The sequence below is a fragment of the Macrosteles quadrilineatus genome, unplaced genomic scaffold, assembly GCF_028750875.1.
Source record: "Macrosteles quadrilineatus isolate MER2022 unplaced genomic scaffold, UCM_ALF_1.0 Scaffold_5__1_contigs__length_97177068, whole genome shotgun sequence".
NCBI lineage: Eukaryota > Metazoa > Arthropoda > Insecta > Hemiptera > Cicadellidae > Macrosteles > Macrosteles quadrilineatus.
In genome coordinates, this window is record NW_026542598.1 from 81,428,630 (window position 1) to 81,452,173 (window position 23,544).

Consider the following 23,544-nt stretch of genomic DNA (forward strand, 5'->3'; position numbering starts at 1 on the left):
TAAAGAGCGATGAAAATGGGCACAGAAATACGCTTACAGACGTACAAAAGACCATATCAGTTTAAACACAATCAACCCAATAGTTATTGCAATGAGGAAATGTTTGGTTAAATTTTGAGCAAAAAGTTGTATTAGTAATTGAAATAGTTTAGTAAAACGACAAGTTAATGGCACAAACAGCCAATGTTAGACAATCTACAATACCACCCAAGCAAACATGAGTAGTACAAAAATGTACCTTCCGCGACGATCCGCCAAGTTATCTCTTGATGCCTTCAAACTGGTAACAAAACACACACAAGTCAAGACAAACACACACAACATAAACACATAAAAAGCATGCTAACAAACACGAGAACAATCATGTTTATAAAATTGAGAGGTGATTAAAATACCAATATAATATAATTATAGCAATAAAATAAATGTTTGTCGAATAGAATATAGCCTAACCTAATTGTTTATTGAAGCAGTAAACAAAATATTTTATTTCATTTTATGTAGTTATTAATTGTATTATTATATGTAAAGTAGACAACCTTTGATTTGGATATAGTTTACTCAAAACTTTGGATAAACTTTGAAAAATTTGTCACACATTTTAATGTTCTTATTCATTTTTGTAGAATGACAATTTGGACATTTTTAGTTTGGATCCAAGGTTTGTGAATGAGAGGGAGTCTACTTGTGACTAAAATAATATAATATTTCTAAATTTGTAAAAACGTCATTATGTCAATACTATTATTTCATTCAGGCCTAAAACACAAAAGAAATCAATAATTAAAAAAAACAGATTTTGATGAAGTATATGGAAAGGTAAAACACTTAACTAATTTTTATGTACCGGTACTAGAAAACATAAGATTAATAAAAAAAAAATAAAAAAAAATTCTACCAACATTTTTGTCGATAAAAGAATAAAAAAACAATGCAATGCCAAACCCTAATCGTTACATTCAGGCAACAACAATAACCGCAATAGTAAGTTAACAAGATGCATGCGTGTAGTGCGACAACACACCTTGCTTTGCGTGTCACGTCGTGCAGATCTTGTGAGCTGCCGCGCACGTCTTCCCTGCAAGGACAAACACAGTGCTAGGAATAGTAGCGGTCAAGCGTGCAAACATACAACAGTGGTGAGGTTAGGTTAGGTGAGTCGGGGACAGGAGTCAGGGAAAATGTCTGGTTTGGAAAAACATTGATAAATGTTAACAATTTAAAATGTACTATGAATAAATAAAAAAATCAGTACACAGACTTTATAGTGAATTTATAGAATAAACAGAGATTTCTAAAAAGATTTAGCTGGAAAAAGATACACGTGAGTTAAGATTGTATTGAAATGAATTCCCTATGGTGCTTGGTTCAACAATCCTTATAATTCCCCATAATAATCTTGTTTTATCAACTAAAAATCATTGGAACAGTAGTTTAAATGTGGAACATCAAAAATATTTGATTAAATTAATACATTTATTGTAAAAAAATTAAGTAGCACAAATAGATCAATAATTTTTGTTGAGTACAAAAAAAAAACACATTTAAGTGATTTATTTTGAATGATCGGGTAAGTTCTGGTGTTCATTTATTCGCAGTACGTTTTTACCCCCCTTAAAATTTGGTACCTCACAATCTTAAAAATATTTTTGTGTAGGCCAATGGTGTTTTTTGTTAGGGATGAATGTGTTATAAATGGAAGTGATAAAATGAGAGGTGCAAAATAAGTGATCGGATTTTAAAAGTTAAGTGAATTAAAAGTGAAATTAGTTACTTATCTAACAGAATATGAAGAGAGTGAACATAACTTAAAAGATAAATCATTCAGAATACTTTAAGTATTTGAAGAACTGTTTAAACACCAACTACTAATCAAAGAGTCAAAAATATTTAATTTTGAGAAACAGTTAAAATAAAACTTGGTAAGTCAAAATAAAATAGCTCAATGAGTACCGTACTAAAACATACAAAAAAGTGTATGTTTTGGTATTCAAACCACCTCTTATAGGTTGTAAAAGCTGTTGAATAATCTACTCAACACCAAAAGTAATTTTATACAACATTATACAATGTAAATCCCTTACTTACACACTGTTTGTTTGATATAAAGGATTAACTAAGAATTATACGTGAATAAAAAATACTAATTGGTAAAAGTTCAAAATTTAACTAAATGTACTAAAATAATATTTAACGTCTCATATTGTTACATCGTAAATCCCAAACTTAATATTTTGATACAAAACAAACCAAATTAACTGTGCAAAAAGCGCTGTGGCTCAGTGATTACGACACAAAGCTCACATTGAACTTAAGTGTAATGCCACCACCGTAAACCCGTTATTTCAAATTGACTTACGAAGTTGTGCTCATCTTCTTGCCGGACATCTTACGAGCGCTCTCTTGCTTGGTGAGTGCGGGCGGCTGACGGCTCTTGCATACCATGTCCACCTGGTGGAAGAATGCACAATTATATCGTATCCATCGCATAAAAATTTAGATGACATTTGGAAAAAACCATAATGATATTTTAAATCTTGTTGGAATTTGTGTTGAAAAAGGTTGAACAATTGCTGTATTTACAAGATTAAAGAAAGTTTATTATTGTAGCCTGTAAAACAGCTTGTACCCTTTAAGATTTATTTTTCAAAAAGGGTAAATAGGTTTTTTATTTACTTTTGGAAACAAACCCTAACACTACATTCCTAATTTTTGTCACAACGGCAATAATCTACTGCCACTCCCAAAAACATTTGGTAAGATGGCGACATCTTTGTTGTGTGTTATATGTAATTATTTATTCTGATGTAATCAAAGCTTGCTGATAACGACGTTTAAGGCTTTAATATTAAGTTAGCAACAAAACAGTCACCTACGAAGGAATCCTATTTGTAAATATCCAATTTTATGAAGTCAAACTTGATACCTATTTTCTTTGGTTAAATTAATAAACTACATCTACAAGTTTCGTATCTTACCTCAGAGGTGCGAGTGGCGGTGTTCTCCATAAACTCGTTATGGTCGACAATCAGCTGTTGAATGGTGGGGATGTCTTCTGGCAGCGGCTCAGCCTCGAGTGTGATCAGCGTAGACTCCAGTCCTGCCAACCACGCGAGCAACTCCTCCAGTAGTGTGTCCAAGTCTTGCAGCGACTGCAGATGTTGCTGCAGCTTTTGTTCCCTCTGCAGACATGCAAAATATGTATCACTTCTCTTACTCAGTAAAGAAACTCGTCAAACTCGCTTATTTGGAATATTCTTTGAGAAGGGACAATTTAGATAGCTTACATGAGATAACTACAGTCCGAGGTATGATAAGACATAGAAAAGGCCACAAAAATATTACATGAGGCAGATAGAATGGATAAGTGCAAAATATCCCAACTTGACTTAATATCAAACTTCATCAAGGATACATTTTTGAAAATTTCTATATTTTTCAGGTAAGCTAGCAGAACCCTATCCCTTTACCAAAAAAATCTAACTTTGGTTTTCTTCCGAATTTGGCTTTTTTTATCTACATTTGTAAAGCAGATGAGTTTGAATAAATTAAAATACAACCTAACAGTAAATGGTGTTCTTAAACACCTACTGCATTCTTAAATTCAAAATTCAAGATCTAGGGAGAAAAGACTTTCAAGAACAAAATTTACACATCAATACACTTTATACATTCCTTTACACAAATCTAAACTCTAATTTTATTTGGTCAATATTTGTATATTGATAAGTCAATTTTTATGAAAAAAACCTTATAACATTACCAACATACATACCCTAATTTTACCAAGGACCTAAACATAAAATTTATAAAAATTGTATTTAGAACAACAAAAAATCCATGTATAGTGCTGACCGAATAGTAACACCATCACCATTGACAATTTCACATTTCATCATTAGTTAAAAGTTTCCGTAACCTCTAGTATAAAGCTCAGCTGAAGCAAGCCATTTGTCACTTGATTACTTAAACAGCTGATTAAACTCAGTAACGGCAGAAGCTTTATAACCAACGTACAAACCTTGCAGACCGCCTTCTGTAGCATGTTGAACCTATAACACTATTTTACAACCAAGTAAGGCACCCACTGCAACCCCATTATAAACAATCATTTTTGTCTAGTTGGACATCACCTTGATATCAAAATATGTACAATGAATATTACTGTTTAGGTTACAAAATGTTTAAATTAGAAGGTAGACCAACAAATCTTAAAGTTCAAAAGATGATTGGGTTGTTGAACAGGCGAAAATACTGGTCAACGTTTCAGATACTACATGCGTTAGTTCTATCTAACACATCTAAAACATTAACCAATATTTTTGCTGGTTCAATAACAAAGTCATCTTTCAGAACTTAGGACTCAACAGATAATTATCCTACTGTCATCAACAATAGACACTACTTTTTAATATTACCTTATTAAACTCAAAACCAATCGGTAATTCATTGTCATTCCCAAAATAAATTACATGTAAAATGTTAAAATATTAAACAATAGTTTATGAAATCTTGATGCAGCTCTATAACCTCAACACCCCATATAGTTCTTTTATGCCAAGTTTTCCAAAAACATGCATTGACAAGACATAAAATGGCTATTTCCCAAATTATTCAACATTACACAAAGAATTGCACAGCACAAATAATGGACACTGGACAGGAAAATAATTTAATTTTACATTTAATCTAAAAAAAGTAAGCTGGCTCATACTTATAAGCTAATTAACGGTTGGAAATTAGTAAACAGGGATAATGACAAAGGCAAAAGGTAAACACACAAAAAATCGTAACAAAGTACATTGAAACGAAAAAAAAGCTTGGGGTCATTGTGTACAAGTGTTAACAAACAGTAAGGTTTCCTATCAAAGAGAGAAAATGTAGGTTTCAATATTGTGGCTATGTTCCTTGAATCTACACATTTTTATTCTTATTTCCATCTTGCACAAACAATGTTGGTGTCAACCCAAATTTCAGGTGAAGATAAGAAATCTCCCGAGCCAGCTTACTTTCAGCTATGCGAGCACAAACATCACCGAGTACACAGGTGTACGGAGCAGAGGAGGTACCTGTTTAGCCCAAGTAGACACCTCGTCCCAGCGCGCCTGTATGATGGTGATCCAGTGTTTGATGATAGGCACTGCGTCTGGATGCGCCTTGGCCAGTATCTGGTGAGCAAGGGCGATTGTGGCGTCCTTCTCTCTCTCTTTCTCATTCATCTCCCTCATAAACCTGTGCAAAAAATTATAATTCAATCTTCCAAACAGGACGTGTTTGTTGCATACAATACAAAATTTATGGGTCTTACATAACCCTTTGCGGTCAAATGGCGAGTATAGGTAGCCGCCCGCCATTTTCCCAAATGCTCAAAAATGACGACCTATATAAAAAAAATCAAAAAGTTTGGATTTGCAGTTGAATGACAAGTATAGGTCACCGAGTGCCAGTTTCCTTACTACTCAAATAGCAACCTATACTTGCCGAAAGATACAAAAAATTGACCTTAAAGGGTTAATGTTGACAGGTTCCAAAAACCACAGGGAAATCATACATTAAATATTAAAAATTTCCTTATTTGCTTATAATATCATTGAGTGTGTCGTTCAAGAAAAAAAAGATCATCAACAAATCGTGAAATTAAATGATGTTGGGTGAATGGATGATGGATGTAACAAGTTTAATCTTTCTTTGATGAATGGAAGAGATGAAACTGGTTAGAAAATCTTACAATTTATGAAAGTTACTTTCATGTACTTGCTTGAAGATTAAATCAAAGAATATAAAAGAGACTTGAGTCATTGAAAAAACTAACCACGTAATGCACCATTGTTGCAAAATTTTTTTCTAGGCCAAGAATAAAAAAAGCCTGCTTTGATAATTTAAGATCATCAGAAGAATTATGTACTTATTAATTGATAGTCTAAACATTAGATAGTTTATTTTCAACCACTGATGTACTCACTTGGCATGTTCCGCAAGGTAGTTCCGAGTCTCTTGGTCGTCTTCAGGTAGAGAGTTGACGAACCTCAGCTTCATCTCGGCATCAGAGAGCCACTCCAGCAGCATGTTCACCTGTAGGTCAAATGATGATGGATAAATTGTTTATCAGACAAATTTGGGTCCTATAGACAACCATGTCAATCACCTTTCTAAATTATCACCTAGTCCACTCAAGAGGAAATAAATTATTATATTCATTTCAGACTCGTCTTTTAACCATCCTTCACATTAAAAAACATATCCTAGTGTAGCTGTAAAAATATATATCTAATCTAAAAAAAAGAAAACTTCTAAAAAGAACTTTTAAAACCCCAAATACATTTTCTGTTAATCAAGTTTAAAAAGTTCTGACCTGCTTGTGTAGTTTCTCCGCTGCCTTGAGTGCCTCTTGCAGTCGAGTGCTCTTGCGCTCGGCCAGCTTGTTGGTGCGAGACCACAGCGAGTTGAGTTCGCTCAGTTGACTACGGATGGTGGCTGCGTCAGCTGAGCTGGCCTTCTCCATTAGTTCCTGGCCAGTTCTGCGCACAGACTCCATCTGAGCTGCTCTGCTTGCTAAGTCCTCCTCCAGAGCCTGCAAAACAGTTAAGTATTGGTTAAATTGATAGCTGTGCTGCTGTGATGACTAGGCTTTTCGGTACAAATAGCGAATAGCAACCTAGATTGAAGATTTTAATCTCAGCTCAGTTCAACTGAATGAGGACTTCACTGTCTACGGCAGAGCTTAAGGTAAAAGACCCACGTAAAATCAACAGTAGACAGCCTAGGTAGAAATATAAGGAATGGGTGGAATTTTCATTAGTTGCACCTCATATCGGGCATTTTGTTACTGTGTATGTGTCCGCCAAAAACTTGTTTCAAAATAGTTTGTAATTTTTTATCATAAGATGAGGGAAAACAGCATAAATCGGCATTAATCACAACATAATTCATGGAGTTCAAAGGAATTGTTGGAGCTAATTTAGCCAGTGTAGTGAAACGATGATGTGAAAGGTCGTCCATACCTTGTGTTGGTCGACCAGGGCCACGACAGTGTCCAAGTCTCCATGCACTGGTGAGTCGTCTCCGAGCTCCTTCTCCTTCTTCTGCAGCCAGTCCAACAAGGCTTCCAAAGCGTCCTTGAACTGTCCACAGAATAGAAGAGCTTCTTCTAACTTGCGTTGTCTGGAAATACAAAGAAGTGTTTATTGGAGTGTTCAGTTGATGGTACAAGCAATGTTATAGAGTTGGGTGGATTTGGAGAGAGTTTAACTTTAATATAAGAGGTATTTCACGGACTCAAGGATTTATTTAAAAAATCTGCTTATAGAGATGTAAGGGTAATGGTTAAGAGTAAAGTTGGGGTCACTAGTAAACATACTACATCAGTTATTGTCATATTTATTAATTTAAGGTAAAACAAATGTAAATGTTGTATCACAGAGTGTTTTAAAGATTGCTATCCCCCTTGTTATCCTTTCTCCTTTAACATTTGGGAGTGATCCTTTATCGTCATTTACCTCCGGGTTGGATTATGTTATCTATGTTGTATATGTGTAGAAAAAAAAACAGGGATATACAACAGTTTGGTAGGTTAAATAGACTAATCAGGTAAATGTAGGGTCACTTGAGACTAGGGATGGACGAGATTGGATTTTTAGTTCGAGACGAGACGAGACGAGATTTTTTATTTCTCATAAAATTTCGAGACGAGATCGAGACGAGATTTCTCTTCTCATACACAACGGGAAATGCACGTTTGAAATTTTTACCTGATTTAATAGGCAAGAATATTTACATCTTTCATTAACCCTTTCCACTCAGATTAACGGGAGGCCCATTTACTCACCAGCTCCATTTAATTTTAGCCAAATTTGCACACTTCATTTATTTGCCAAAAAAACAAATACTGTCTTTATTTGTAGAATGCTGGTAATTTTTTTCCTAATTCTGTATGAACCAAAGATCATATTTAGGATATAGAAACCAGTATATATATTTAAAAAATTTATTATACATTACTCATAAAAAAAAAATTTTTTTTGGAGAAAATACAAAAATTGGAATAACAAGATTTTTTACAATTTTTTTATAGAAATAAGAGTATAAAAGTGTTTTATTTACATTGTGTATGTCCTTATATATATATTGAAGTGATTTACATAGCTAAAAGACACAATTTTATGCGAAAAAAAAAATATATTGAAAAATATGAATTTTTGCTAAAAAAAAGTTTTTGTGAAAATATCAGTTTTTGTAGCGACTAATATCTTTTTAGGCAATATTAATTTTGCTGTTGCTTAGAAACCAAATATTTATGATGTAAAGAGAAAAAGTATTTTTTCTTCAAAACTGTATTAGCTGAAAAACATAAATAAAACAAGAACTAGGCCTAAATATTTTATCTCGCTTGTACGCTACTCCGCTTCAATCACAAGCAAGAATAGGCCTAAAATAATAATAACATAAAATAAACACAAGTTATATAAGAATTTAAACAGTGTTTTTGTCAAAGAACTAGACATACCTCATTACATCTTATAGTTTTTCAGGGTATGGTAGCGTTCAAAGCACTGCCCTGGGTGAAGGCCTGGTTTTCTTGCACATGTAGCACAGAAATACACTGTTTCTCTTCTCTGTCCAGCTTTCCTGTTGCTGCAAACAGCACAGTCCTTGCTGTTGCTTTTTTCATTGGCATAAATAAAATGAGGTTTTTTATCTAGCCTATCTTCTTGGTCAGCTGAAGAAGGACGACCTCGCTGTGAATAAGATTTGTTACGTACACCAGAAACAAGTTCAGTAATCAGCATTTCCCTAAATCTCTTCGAATCAATGGGAGTTTTCCCCTTATTCTGTAAGTCCATGTTGTATAGCAGGAGGCTGTTGACGACACATACTTCCATAAGCCAGAACCACAGTTTTCTCCACCACACTTTAGATTTCCGAACAAACATGTAGGACGAAATGTAATGGTCGGCAGTGTCGACTCCTCCCATTCTCTCGTTGTAATCGCATACAACAACTGGTTTGGACACAATTTCATCTTCTTTTCTTCCCTTCTCTCTTCTTTTTACTAACTGCATATCCGAGTTATGATACGAACTCATCATAATTACGTGTCTCTGGTCCCGCCACACCAACACCAAGACATTGTCTTTGTGACGGTAGGCTGCTGTCTCATGTTTCTTCAAAAGACCCTTTAGCCTTTTCTTATTTACATTACTGGGATTACCTTGACGGTTTGAATTAACTGTACCAGTGAGATGCATTTTCATCTTTAGCAACTCTTGAGCTAATGACAAACTTGTATACAATCGGTCAGTATATATGTGGAAACCGCAATCTGGCCCACATACTTGCCTCACTCTTAGTGCCAACAGCAAAACAATTCTGGTAGTGAATTGCAGGTCAGGGTAAGGTAATATCTGCGATGTAGCTGAGCCATAGTATGGCTCAAACGTGAAAATGTATCCTGACCTGGCATCAGATACAACAAAAACCTTTAGACCCCATTTAATTGGTTTTTTGGGGTTGTATTGCTTGAAGTACACTTTTCCTTTGAACGAAATTGTACTTTCGTCCATAGAAAGCTCATATGGAGGGACAAAGTATTCTGTAAACTTAGTCTGAAGGTAAGCAATTATATTTTTTAACTTGTCCCCTCGTGATCGGGCTGGTTGGGTACCACCAGTACTCGAACAGTGTAAAGTCCAAAATATTTGAAAAAATCTTGTTCTTGAAAATACACGGCTAAAGAATGGCTGATTATAAAGCCAATCTTGTGCAAAGTAGTCTTGCAGCGAGGGTTTAGTATTGAGTCCCATGTTTAGAACCACTCCGATGAATGCTCGTATCTCCTCTAACGTTACATCCGTCCACGAGTGCCAGATTGAATTTTTTTGCAACGGCCTCTTATTAGAAATGACAACCTTAGCATGTTTATTTGTCTCAGTAACAATAGTTTCTAAAAGTTCATCTGTCATAAACAATTGAAAAAACTGTAATGGGCTATTAGGTTTGTAGCCTATTGGGGGTTTGTAGCCAGATTCCAAAGTGTAAGGGAAGTGGGGGAAATCTTGGTCAGTATTTGTGTAAGTCCTATAGTTATGATCTTCATTAGGCTTGTTCTTGGTTTGGATAGGCCTAGGCCGAGCCTTTTTACCCTGTGTGCTAAGACTAGACTTCTTTTTGGTTTTTGAGACTTTAGTTTTTCTCGATCCACGCAAATGTCTACCTGTTGTAAGTTTGGTTGATTGTGAAGAAGGTCCTGATTCAGTACAAACTGGGATAGAGCTAGGTCTCGGTCTGTCAAGTTTTAGTCTTTTTGATTGACTCAAAATATTGGAACAGCTTGGTTCAGTAATTACAGGTAATTCGGTAGGCCCACCGATACTTACATTATGTATTCCCGGTATTTCATCTAATGTCCCAAAGTTTACATCATCTTGTTGAAAAAATTGATCATCAATAGGCCTATGTTCAACAGGCAAATCGGTACTTACATTATGTATTCCAGGTATGTCATCTAATGTCCCAAAGTTAACATCATCTTGAAGATAAAATGGATCAATATGTTCAATCGGCAAATCGGGATCACTATTATTATCACCATCTTCATCACTATTTTCGTCGTCGTCTAATTCTGGATCGGTTGGATCTGAACTGCTATTTGATAATAAATCGTCTTCAAATAACAAACCAGCTATATCAGAATCACTTATATTACTTGTTCCATCAGCAATTTTGCGATTTAGCAACGAATCATCGCCGTCTTCATCCATTTTATGGGCTTACGTAACAAGAACTAACTAACTCAAATCATAACAGTTCAGTCAAACACGAAAATAAACAACTAACTGAAAATATCTGATTGTATGTAAACAATAATAAAAAGTAAAAGTAAAGCACGCAATTCGATAATAACACTCCAACTACATACGGCAGTAAACAAACCAAGCAACATTTAGTAAACAGCTGCCGTGCAGTCAGTCAGCTGCCGCTACAGACAGCAGTTCAGTTAACGAGTGAAGACGACTGACATAAGCTCTAAGATTTAATATTGAGCATTGAATATTTGTTCAAACGGTTCTGAAAAAATTCCCCAGATGGCAGCAGATGTCAAACATCAACCCTAGCGGCGAAATAAATAACTACGTATGTCCAAATAAAAGTACAGTACGTTGTCATAGCGACGGCGGGCCTGGCCCGACATTAGAGTTCGTGCGGCCATGACGCACGGCGGGGCTCCCCCGCCGCTTGAGCGGAAAGGGTTAAATAACATCAGCATAACATTTTTTTATTAATCACGCCTAACTTATTAAAAATGCCTACGATTAGGAAACATGGTGATATCAGTTAGGATAGAGTTCAACTTATCCTAAAATAAAATAAATCATAAAATAAAAGCAATATTAATTTTTATAAAATAGTTACTTGTTTTGACTTTTTTATAGTAATAAAACATTCCTCACACTGCTTACACTTAACAAAACTTCTCAAATGTTATTAAAGTAATATTATTAAAATAATGAAAGTAATATTTACATTAAAAGAATTAAAGTAATATTTACATAAAAAGAATTAATTAAATAACAACGCCTTCGAAAAGGAAACGCAACTACAACACGCTCCTGTATTGCGGGTATTGCATTGACTTCTGCAGGCGTTTTTAATTTATTTTTTTTTTTATTCTCGTCTCGATAAAAATCTCGGCCAAAAGTAATCTCGTCTCGTGTAACGAGATTGAAAATTTCCCGAAAATTTCCCGAAATTTCGAGACTTGACCATCCCTACTTGAGACAGAAGGGGAAATTCCTTACCACCGGAAACATAGTGCAGTTTTAACACAAAGCTAATTGTAATGTACGTTTATTTCAAACGCAGTAAATTCTATTTATTTTTATTTTCAAATGTACTTTTTTACTATTCCACCCAGAAAAAAACCTATACAAGACAAACACTCACCTATCCACAGACTTGGCACACACTGTGTTCCATTTGTCCTTCAGGTCGTTCATCATCTGGCGGCCAGCGCCGGCTCGTCAGTCTTGGGCGCTCGTTCCTTGAGCGTCTTGCCGGCACGCATGGTGGAGTCGTAAGTAGCCTCGTTTGCCACTCAGCGCTCGCTGGAACTCTCGGTGCTTGGCCAGTCGTTGTTTTGATGCGCTCAGGGTCGTTTCCAATGCTAGATGCCTCAACTTCCAACTCGTCCAGGGATTTCTCCGTGTCGTTCAGCCAGCCCATCAGGTTTGACCTGAAAATAATTGTCTTTGGAATTAAGACATCTGACAAATTGAGACATTTATACTTATTTGCATGCTATTCTGCACACAAAATATTTCAGTAGGCTACTTTTTGGGTTTCAGAATCTTCTCAGAATGCACAATGGGCATTGGCTCTTCAATTTACACTCTAAAGAAGTCATACATTAGGTCAAAATATCAATGTTATTTTGGATCAATAGATGAGTCTCTCAAATTTGCTAAGGTAAGCTATCTGACTTCAACTTCTTCATAAAAAAATCCCAATGAAAACACTTGGCTTATCCTTTAAATTAAAACTCACTTTTGGACATAAAATATATGTTTAGTAATATTTCAGATTAAATTAACTACATAATGACAAAAGACATTTGTTTTATCTTCTAGAGATAACAACTAGGTCATCATAGTAAATAATGCATCAAAACGTCAATGTTAGATGGTAGCATTACATATATTAGATCCTTAGATGACTTTTAATGATACAAAAGACATGTAGTCTAAATCACACCTAAATGTGTTATGTGTTACTTAAATGTGTATTAACTCTCAATAACAAAACTACAAAATTATGAAACTGTAGTCTCGTACTCACCAGGAATCGTGGAAACTCTCTAGCCTCTTTGTATCCATGGTCGAGCGCTCGAGTTCTCTCCGCACTCTTAGACACAACTCTTTCCCATCGATGTTGGACACTGTAAGCAGCGTAAACGACGGCCAGGTAGAGTAAGACAATTAACAAGAGAAGAAGCATATTTTACAAACGTTAGGCCTACACTGCTTGTTTATGGAAATATATGCAGAACATACATCCACAGAACCTATGTTTCCAAGGCTCAACTCTTGATTCTTCAAAATTTTAGATTAAATAAACTATTGTTTAAATTTAAAAAAAAACTTTACTCCGATCACACTAAAAAATAGTTCAGACTGTTTAATCCATATAAACTGATTCTAGTAACCTCTACAGTACCACTAAAATCTAAAAATTTACAGAAATCATAGATAAAATCTCTTAGTCACACTTTGCACGGTTTGTATTCAATGGAAATATCATTGTACAAAACTATACTGAGATAATCATTAAAATTTATCAGGTGTACTTCAGCAGATAAAAGATAATCCAAAATACAATGAATCACGGAAACAGGAAAATAAATTCATCAACACCAATTCAATCGCACAAGACAATAGAAGTATGTGTGTTGATATGTTCACCACGTCAAGACTTCACTTCCTTTGTATTGATTAGATAAGAACAATAAAAATTTCAATTGATATCAGTGGTATACTACGACAGTAGATAGAAAACGATAAAGTTTTTGATGGTAACCATCAAAACATATTTCACGGTAGCCCTAAAATTGTTTTTGTGAAGTATATATTATTTATTTTTACTGAATGTGTTAAAAAAATATTCAACCCACTCTAAACATTTTGCAGTTTCGCCATATTGTAAAAAAAAAAATATTAAATAGACAGTTAACCACTTGAAGAATCATACAAATTAGTATCTTTTAAACAATGTTAAGATACCTCAGTGTGCCTATGGAATAAAAAACATATGTAATTTATGTATATTAATTTCAACAGCAATATAAAAAATATGACATTCACAAAAAGTACAAAATTGTAGTAAAACTACAGTAAAGGCTTTACACACTAAGGAGGAAGGAATCAATACACCACTAACTTACTCAACAAGAGAGATCTAGACGGTTGAAAGCACACAAAAGGTTAAAAACACAAGTTTTTTAGTTATTTTGGTTTTTTTTTGTGTGCCTTTGGTGTACTTTTAACTGCTTGGAACTATTACTTTGGTTAAGGGAATTCCATACTGAAAATGTTAAATATGTTAATAGGTATTCTTCTTTTTTCTTTTTATTAAGGTTTTTCTAGTTTGTACACATGCTATTCCTTCTTCCCTTATGCATTGCTGTTTCTATAAAAAACTGAATTGGCTTCACCCATTCAAAAAGCCACCCAATCAGTATTAAAATGATATAATTTAAACAATGAGAACATTTAACCCACCTGATGAGCAAGTTCTTTATCAGAATGACGTCTTGCTTCTGACTAAAGTACTTGAGGTGCGTTCCCTTCTTGTCGAGATGTAGCATGGTCTCACGGTGAACACCCACGTCTTTCTGGAACGCCTTGTGTTCCTCGATCTGTTGCAGTATTGTCTCCAGAACACGCGACACAGGCTTCAAGCCGGACAGTGTCTTCTCAGCGTTGGTCAGCCAGTCCACGAACGACTGTGGAAGTGAGTAAACAGTAAGATGTGTACCCGATAGTTAACATCTACAATGTCTAAAGTGCTTAATTTTGAGTTAGGTATAGAAAGATTGGAACTTGTAATGCATTGATTGTTACTGTAGTTGTACGTTCAGCAATCTCGGTATGTTGGCAACAAGATTTGCCCAACGTATGAACCGTTAGAGATAGCCTGATTCAAATAAAACCCACTGATTAATTGAGCAATTTATTCCTCCACACTAAAATAAACCCAATACTGTGTAAAATTACAGTAACAAATACATTACAGAATTATAGGCTTTCTTCCAAACTTAAACCTTCATTTAGTTGTAAATGCTGTCAGTGACACTGAAATTCAAATAATTGTGCTAACTTTCTGTGTTCTTTTGTGACAATAGACACTCCCATTCAGGTAATGTTGCTATACTGGCTGAAACCCTTAAAATCCAACCCAAAGGCTAATTTTGCTTTAAGATCCAATATTAAAAATACAAATAAAATAATACTCTTAATAACTCTAGCCATAAGCTGTAAAATCATTGAACCTTTAGTTTAAATTAGTCTATTTAAATAGCCGAGACTCAAAAACCAGCAAAAAGGTTTCTTTTAAGAGAATATCACAGCATATAGCCGTAGAAGCTCAGACTGCTCAGAATGCATGAATTCAATGTAGGTAAACCTTAACTGGTAGATAACCAAGTAACAGGTATTTGTTTACTACTTGTATTTATCCTGACCTGCAGAGCGTCATGGAATTCCGTAGCCTCCTTGAGTGCAATCTCCAGTTTGATCTTTTTGTCGTTGGCACGAGCAGTGACATTGTCCCATCGCTGCTTGAGTGTGCGTAGATTGGTCTGCAGGTTGCCTGCTGCTCCTGGTGGTGACTTCTTGAGGTACTCCTGTCCCTGGGCCAAAACTGTCTCGACCTTGGGCCGGTTCTCTTCTAGCTCGTTGTACACTTCCTGCAAGGCAAAACCAAGCTAGAAGATTGTTCACAGAGCTAGTGTAGAATGTTTTTAGGAATATTTAATGTTATGTATTGTAGTAATGGCAAGAAGCTGTAGGTTGTGATAGACAGTACATAATGTGGAGAAGACAATTTGAAAATCACGGAAAACCCAAATTTGTCTACCAGGGAAACCCAAATGGAAGATGACCACTGGGAAAACCAAGAAAGAGATGTAAGGTCAAAGTTCAAGATGTCAATAGACTTGGCACGACACGTAAAGCCAGCAGAAATCAGAATTAAGGTATTGTTAAGGATTCGAACTTAGGTTTCAATAACCAAAGAGGTAAAGAAAAGTATTTTCCAGCTTTAACATTATTTTTACAGCTAATTTCTAGCAATATGTACTATTAATGGATGTAACTCTGTTGTGTAAGCGATGATTTCTACAAATTAAGGAATACAACTAGAACAGCTGGTGAGCCTTCCTCTTCTCCTAATCCCTCTTATAATGTTGAGTAGAAGGAAAGCTGTATCAATAATGTTTACTTGTAGCTTGATGTGATTGTTACCGAAAAAAAAGAAGACATCTGAGATGGACGGAACACATAATCAGGGGGGAGAAATTAAGCTATTATAAAAAAAAATTAAAAAAAAACCCAGATGGAAGAATACCATTTGGTCACCTAAAGAAGAGACGAGGAAAGATGAACTAGTCAAGCAGGCTAAAACATTGGAAGCAATAATGAAAATGAAAATGATCCAATGAAGCAGATACAAATAGTAAAGCCTAAAAATAAACTTCTTGAGTCTGAACTTCAAAAGGATTAAGAATTAACTGGAATATTGTAACCAAAGCTTTTACTCACCATAAACCTCTCCAGTTGTTCACTGGCAGTTTCTGGAAGTCCACCGACTGGTTTGCTAGCGGCTATCACACCGTCCACCTCTCCCAGCCAGGACAGTAGGTCTTGTATCTCCGCAGCAAACCTGTGAGCGTCCCGCAGCGCTTCCTCCAGTTCAGTCTGTCTGTCCGCAGCCTTCTGCAACAGCTCTCGCCACCGTCTGCAGCAACAAACAGCAATCGTTGACAACTTTGTCATTGGGTGTTTTACGAATTGGCTATATGTTAAAGACTATTAACTTAAATAAATAAAAAAATCTGGGTTTCTTGATAAAAACTTACTTGGCTTCTACTCATCATTACCTAGTCACCGATAAACATTGGTTTATGAATGTGTTTAAAGCAGTTAGGGCGAAAGTTTTACCTGTTAAGGGTTGAAAGTTTGTCCTGTGTAGACGACGCCTCGTCGCTACCTCGCCCAGACTCTATCAGCTGACGTCCTGCGTCGTTCAGTGTATCAACACTCGACTGGTGCGCTTGTATGTCGTTCACAAGCACCTGTACAAACGCCAGAGAATATTATTAGTGGAAACTGGAAATTGATTTTAAAAAATCCATAGTATTGCTGGATGATACATATATTAGCAGTAATCTGGATAATATTATAAATAAGTTAGAGAATTTCAAAACTGCCATTAACCGAGTGACTTTCAATTTAAATCATCTCTCTGTTGATTTATTTATCTACATGTGTGCAACAATAAAGTTAAAATCAATCCGTTAACAAATACAAGCCAGCCTGGATTACTATTAAATTCAGTTCAGATAAGTTACCTGAGAAAACTATGTCAAGGGGGTTATAGATACACAATAACACATACATAATCTATGAGCTTTGGAGTTTTTCCACAAGTAAGCTAGATAAAATTTATCAATTGAAAATTCGTCAACTAACCAACTTAAACTGAAGGGACAACCTAAGTACGCTGCAGCCTCTTTTATGTCACATAAACTATATCAGAAAAAAAACTAAAGGAAATTAGAAATTCTGACAGAACCACACTTTGTTAGTGGATCCAAAATAAGCTACAGTTGGTCCATCTAGATTGAATGTCTACGCTAGCTCACCCACCTTGAGTTTGGCGAGCTCCACCTCCAGCAGCTGCGGGTCGCCAGCCACGGGACGCAGGTCTCTCTCCAGGGTGCGGTCCGTAGCCTCTATCCAGGCCATAAGCTCCTGCAAGGCGTGTTGGAACTGTCCAAGACGCAGAAGGGCGTTCTCCAGCTGGCGTTGGCGCTCAACCACGCCGCGCAACAGCTCGTCCCAGCGTTGGTTCACCAGGGACAGCGGCTCTTTGAGTGCAGCCGCCTGCTCTGCTGATGTGCGCTCGGTCAACTCTTGCGCTTGCCTGCAAAAAGCCGTTACAATGAGTAATGCTATAGATTATATAGATAATAACTATCTGCTTTAGATTTATAATCCGTATGCTTAAGATAATTTTAAGGTTAGTTCCGTTAGACCTGTATTTGTCATCACCCTTAGAAATAGGACTATGACATACTATCCGTAATCTGTTGAACTAGGACTATGACAGTTAACTGAACAAACTCATAAAAGCAATTCTTTATTAATGACTACTAGTGCACATGTTGCTCGAATTCGAGCAATTGCAAAGTATTATAGGAGTTATTTCAAAACGAATAACAGTCGTATTTAAAATGAGATTAAAAGAGTCAACTCAAAGATTACTGGTGTGTAACAGACCATGTTTAACTTCGTTATTGATAAACCTAAAGCATTCCGGAGGGTTTTCCCCTTCTCAAAATGCCTAGCTGTACAGGAAACACAGGTCATTAATAGAAGGCCAATTGAGAACGAAAGTCGTTTTGGGGTAGTGTTAGGGCGCATTTGTAACCTAATAGTTGAGATTGTCCAGGGTCAGGTGCTGACTCTGAAGTTAAGCCTATTACGCGCCACTGTTCTGTAGCTGCGGTCGTTATCATGATTACGCCTCCTGCCTATGTTTCGTTGTCGTCACGTCGGAGGCATAAGAAAAAACAACAGATAAACAAATTATAGGTAGCTACACAAAACAACGATAAATGCACAAATTTAATTTACAATTATCCTAACACGATCCGTCATAGCGACACAAAACAACGATAAATATACAAATTTAAGATACAACCATACTAACACGATCCGTCTTGGGGGTTATGTTTACACAAACTCAAATAGTAAATAAATGTACTCAATGCGTTTCATTGAAATGAAAAATAAATAACAGCAATTAAACTATACAGCTGATCAAAATGTAAACAATTATGTTCTTCATAAGGATAACATGGGGACTTACAAAGCCACTGGGGGCAGAGCCCAAGGGACTTTAAAAAAAATGTAAGGCCAGTTTGCAAATCTACGTGACACGCTCTTTCCAATGAGACGTCAATGGATAAAATCGGTTAAGAAATGGCGGAGGAGTTCAACCGACAAAGTTTCATGTAGCGTATTAATTATATAGATTGTCTGCAGTAGGGGTGGTTATCAAATTGATTGTAAGGTCAACATTGTTAATGGATATTTGGTGTGTTATCAACTGACTGGAACTCATTTCTTAAGCAAGTTATTTATGAATAGTGTAAAATATAGTTATAACTGTAAACTTACCACCAAAGTTGCCTTTGTTCCCAAAGAAAAGCAAGGACAAAAATAGAATAATTACGACTCATCAATGAAATAAATTTCTAAACAACCCAGTTTTACAAAGCTACATTCTCAATAATAAACACTATTGTTTTACTTCCACAAATGCTCAAAAAGCTTATAAAATTGAATATTGTATTGTTTTTGAGCTTACACTGGGTACTGATAAGAAAATTGCAGCAGTATATACTGAAACTGTACTGTTGTGTGTGTGTGTGTGTGTGTGTGTGTGTGTTGTAGTAATACTGAAGCTAAATCGGAGTTTATATTCTTAAGGAGTAAGTACAATAAAATAATGTTTTCTTGCCAAGTCATTACTAGAATAATTAAGCTAGAATAGTTAGCTTTCCAACAATAAAGGATTTTAAACGTAACAAACACAATTCACACCATTTTTCATCTCCTCTTATGACGTTTGGGGATCCATGGATTAGAACCCACCCCAATACCAAAATTCATCAGAATTGGACCACAAGTGTGTCTGTACACATACATACACTATTTCAAAGTCAAGATAGTGGGTGAAAGTTCTTGTGAATTTTGCAAATACTGTTTATTGATTTTCACGAATTTAAATTGTACTACAAGGTAGCAGCTGATTTACCTGTTCAGAGCCTCCACCTTGACCATGTGTGGGTCGACTTCTAGTTTGAACGCCTTGAGTTGAGCTATCTGTCGCTTGACTGCGTCAATGTCCGATCCCAGCGGACCCAGACTGGCGAATTTGTCCTCGGCTCTCTCCAGGAACTCCAGCAGCTCCTGCAGGGTCTCATGGAACTCCATAGCCTATAGAACACCATAGAGACGGAATCATATAACTTTAACATTACAGGGTTTAATGTGTTAGATCATAATAGTTCTTTTCATTCATACGCCTACTATTCTTAAAAGGACTTTAAAGGTAAAACTTACTGAGATGAAAACAGAATGAATAAATATTGAAAGGTATAAAAATAGCCGAGTTTGTGAAACTGTGTGACGATACTGACAAACTGGGATCTTATTTCATTCTCACAATAAGCAATTTTGATACTGTAGCACTGTAGTAATGTATAATTTTGTCTTATTTTATGATTATTCATATGGCAAGAATACATCAAGTTGTTAATATTAAAATGATACAATAATCACATGTTTTGGGGTAATGTAAAATGTACTATGTATTTACTATAGAGGAGATAGAATTCTTAATTGCAATGAAATCGAAACATAAAGAAACTATATTCCTTTACTAAACTAAATTTTGACTACATATATAATGACTCTTCAGACAAGTTTAAATTTAAATTTAAAAACAGGCCTTGTAAATGATAAAGAAGTGTTCAATTATTATATTTTCGACTTGACTTATAGACATGCATAAAATAAAAATGTCTTTTAATGCCACTCGACATATTTACACTTGCGTAGGATGGTGTATTTATTTCAACTAGGGATGGACGGGTCCCGAAATTTCGGGAATTTTTCGGGAAAAAAATATTCCCGATTATCGGGACGGGATTACATTTGACTCGGGAATTTTTCGGGACGGGATTTGGTCCGATCGTCGGCGATTTTTCCGTTTCGCGAGTGCCGATAACGCCGTTATTGCGAGCGATAGGTCCGCGAACGCAAGAGACGAAGTCGTTTCAACGATTCGCCGTGACCGCGGAGGTATAACGACGATCGCCCCGTGGCCGCGATTATTGGACCGACGATCGCACCGTGACCGCGAGTCATAACGACGATCGGGCTGTGACCGCGGAGTCATACCGACGATCGCGCTGTGACCACGAGTCGTACCGACGATGACGCCGTGACCGCGAGTCATACCGACGATCGCGCCATGATGGCGAGTCAAACCGACGATCACGACGTGACCGCGGAATCATACCGACGATCGCGCCGTGACCGCGGAGTCATACCGACGATCGCGCCGTGACCGCGAGTCATACCGACGATCGCGCCGTGACCGCGAGTCATACCGACGATCGCGCCGTGACCGCGAGTCATGACGACGATCGCGCCGTGACCGCGGAGTCATACCGACGATCGCGCCGTGACCGCGAGTCATACCGACGATCATGCCGTGACCGCGAGTCATACCGACGATAACCCCGTGACCGCGAGTCATACCGACGATAGCACCGTGACCGCGAGTCATGACGACGATCGCGCCGTGACCGCGAAAACATGCTGACGATCGAGCCATGATCGCGAGTCATACCGACGATCATGCCGTGACCGCGAGTCATACCGACGATCGCGCCGTGACCGCGAGTCATACCGACGATCGCGCCGTGACCGCGAGTCATACCGACGATCGCGCCTTGACCGCGAGTCATACCGACGATCGCGCCGTGACCGCGAGTCATGACGACGATCGCGCCGTGACCGTGAGTCATGACGACAATCGCGCCGTGACCGCGGAATCATACCGACGATCGCGCCGTGACCGCGGAGTCATACCGACGACCGCGCCGTGACCGCGAGTCATACCGACGATCATGCCGTGACCGCGAGTCATACCGACGATAACCCCGTGACCGCGAGTCATACCGACGATAGCACCGTGACCGCGAGTCATGACGACGATCGCGCCGTGACCGCGAAAACATGCTGACGATCGAGCCATGACCGCGAGTCATACCGACGATCATGCCGTGACCGCGAGTCATACCGACGATAACCCCGTGACCGCGGAGTCATACCGACGATCGCGCCGTGACCGCGAGTCATACCGACGATCGCGCCGTGACCGCGAGTCATACCGACGATCGCGCCTTGACCGCGAGTCATACCGACAATCGCGCCATGACCGTGAGTCATACAGACGATCACCCCGTGACCCGCGAGTCACAAGTTTCTATAGGTACCTGTAAATTACCCATTTTTTGGTTTTTATAGATCAGTGCCACAAATGGTAAAAATTGATTTCGTATGTCTTTTTTGGTAACTACAATACAGTACTTTCTTTTTATGCACAGAAAAAAATCCCGTCCCGTCCCGTCCCGAAAATCAGGAAGGAAATAAAAATCCCGTCCCGTCCCGTCCCGAACTAAAAATTCAATCCCGTCCATCCCTAATTTCAACTGTATATTGCTTATCAAAAGAAGTCATTCGAAGAGAAGTTATGCAACCAACATTAACAAAGTGTACAAAAAATGAGTGACCAAAACCGTAAGTGTATGTATTGAATACTTACAATTACCAATTTCAAATAAAACTATGTGTTACCTTTTCCATGGCGTGTATGAGGTTTTCTTCCCGTTTGGCGAACAATGCAGTGACATTGTCCCAAGCGGAGTCTAGGTCCTCGATGTGTTTCTTGACCTCTGGTTTGTCTGGTTCTCCACAGATCTTCATGAGACTTTGACCAGTCGCACGACACTGCTCAACCTCCGGCTTGGTCTGACAACACACAGCACATTAGCTTGGATTATGGCTAATGAGGCGTGTAGTTAACCCAATAACTTTTTCATTTCATACTGAAGAGTGTTTGATCATTGTAACTTTTGTTGAAGAACACCTACTTTTGATGATTATTACTTTTGAATAAAATCCAAGTAGGCCTAGTTAAAGAAGTATTAATTAGGTAAAACTTTTCTTCCAGAAAATATTTTTCTAAATATTTCCTAAAAAAGGAACAGTTATGCTAAAAGTTTAAATACCAAATTAATTTTTGAAGCTACATATTTTATGACTTGAGATATAATGGCCAAAACATACCTTTGAAATGTAGTAAAGTAACTGTTGTTAACTTACTACTATTGTTTCAGCGTTTATTTAGGACTCCACAATCATCAGCTATAAGAGGGTCCATTAAAGGTGTTGTCAGAATAAGTTAATCACAAACTAAGATTATACATAAAAAAAGATCACTCTAGAAGTTACAGCCCTGACCACAATGTTGACGGCTGTTTCAGCAATTGTTTTACAAATTAAGTCAGAGACAATCTTAAGGGCTCAAAACCAAAAACATTAAACGTCTGCTCACCTGGTCAATCTCCGCCCTGATCTCCTGCAGCGCCTCTTGCTGTTGTTGTATCTCCTCAGGACGTACTGCAGGAGGCTCCTGCGCCTGCAGACTGTCCTGCAGATCCCGCAGAGTGGCCATCACGCTCTGCAGCTCTTCCCAGAACTTCTCTGCGATGGCCAGCGCCTCCTCCAGGCTGCGACTACGGTCCTGCGTCGCGCGCTGCACCTCACCCCACAGACTGTTGAGTCGCTCCAGCTTGCGTTTTATGTCTGTTGACAAAAGACGTTATGAAAAAGTGTTGTTTTTGGATTAGATTTTTACTAAGTTGACACGCAAAACGGAGATGAGTGGAGGATAGTTGTTGCCGTGAACAGAGCAGAACTAATTCATTAACAGTTGTCTCTGCTGCTCACATGGCAAGTACCCAGAATCATTGCTTTCTTCCTCAGTTTTTGACAAAAGGTGTTATTTGTGCCTATGATCTCTAACCTTTCTCTATAAGAAAGATAGAAACTACTATCGCTTCTATATTTTGTTGATAGTTGTATTTGTGTCAGTGGTTTTGATCAATGAATCAAACCATGTTCACTCTACATC

The 23,544-nt window shown here is 37.4% G+C and overlaps 2 protein-coding genes across 2 annotated transcripts in view; both read right to left on the minus strand.

Moving 5' to 3' along the window:
* The window catches only part of LOC128995404 (microtubule-actin cross-linking factor 1, isoforms 6/7-like), a 38,471-nt gene extending 26,374 nt beyond the window's left edge, over positions 1-12,097 (minus strand). Inside the window, exons 1-9 of the mRNA XM_054420413.1 lie at positions 11,941-12,097; positions 7,002-7,161; positions 6,353-6,571; positions 5,963-6,072; positions 5,070-5,232; positions 2,979-3,182; positions 2,360-2,451; positions 1,025-1,078; positions 239-280 (exon numbers count right to left, since the gene is read on the minus strand). Coding sequence (XP_054276388.1) covers positions 239-280; positions 1,025-1,078; positions 2,360-2,451; positions 2,979-3,182; positions 5,070-5,232; positions 5,963-6,072; positions 6,353-6,571; positions 7,002-7,161; positions 11,941-11,996 — 1,100 coding nt within the window. The 5' untranslated portion in view covers positions 11,997-12,097. The remainder of the gene's footprint in view (positions 1-238; positions 281-1,024; positions 1,079-2,359; positions 2,452-2,978; positions 3,183-5,069; positions 5,233-5,962; positions 6,073-6,352; positions 6,572-7,001; positions 7,162-11,940) is intronic.
* LOC128995403 (dystonin-like) overlaps positions 12,058-23,544 on the minus strand; it is a 204,773-nt gene continuing 193,286 nt past the window's right edge. The window contains exons 65-74 of the mRNA XM_054420412.1: positions 22,966-23,216; positions 22,206-22,379; positions 19,594-19,775; positions 17,418-17,694; positions 16,710-16,843; positions 16,311-16,506; positions 15,233-15,457; positions 14,271-14,494; positions 12,832-12,931; positions 12,058-12,229 (exon numbers count right to left, since the gene is read on the minus strand). Of these exons, the coding sequence (XP_054276387.1) occupies positions 12,170-12,229; positions 12,832-12,931; positions 14,271-14,494; positions 15,233-15,457; positions 16,311-16,506; positions 16,710-16,843; positions 17,418-17,694; positions 19,594-19,775; positions 22,206-22,379; positions 22,966-23,216 (1,823 nt within the window). The 3' untranslated portion in view covers positions 12,058-12,169. The remainder of the gene's footprint in view (positions 12,230-12,831; positions 12,932-14,270; positions 14,495-15,232; positions 15,458-16,310; positions 16,507-16,709; positions 16,844-17,417; positions 17,695-19,593; positions 19,776-22,205; positions 22,380-22,965; positions 23,217-23,544) is intronic.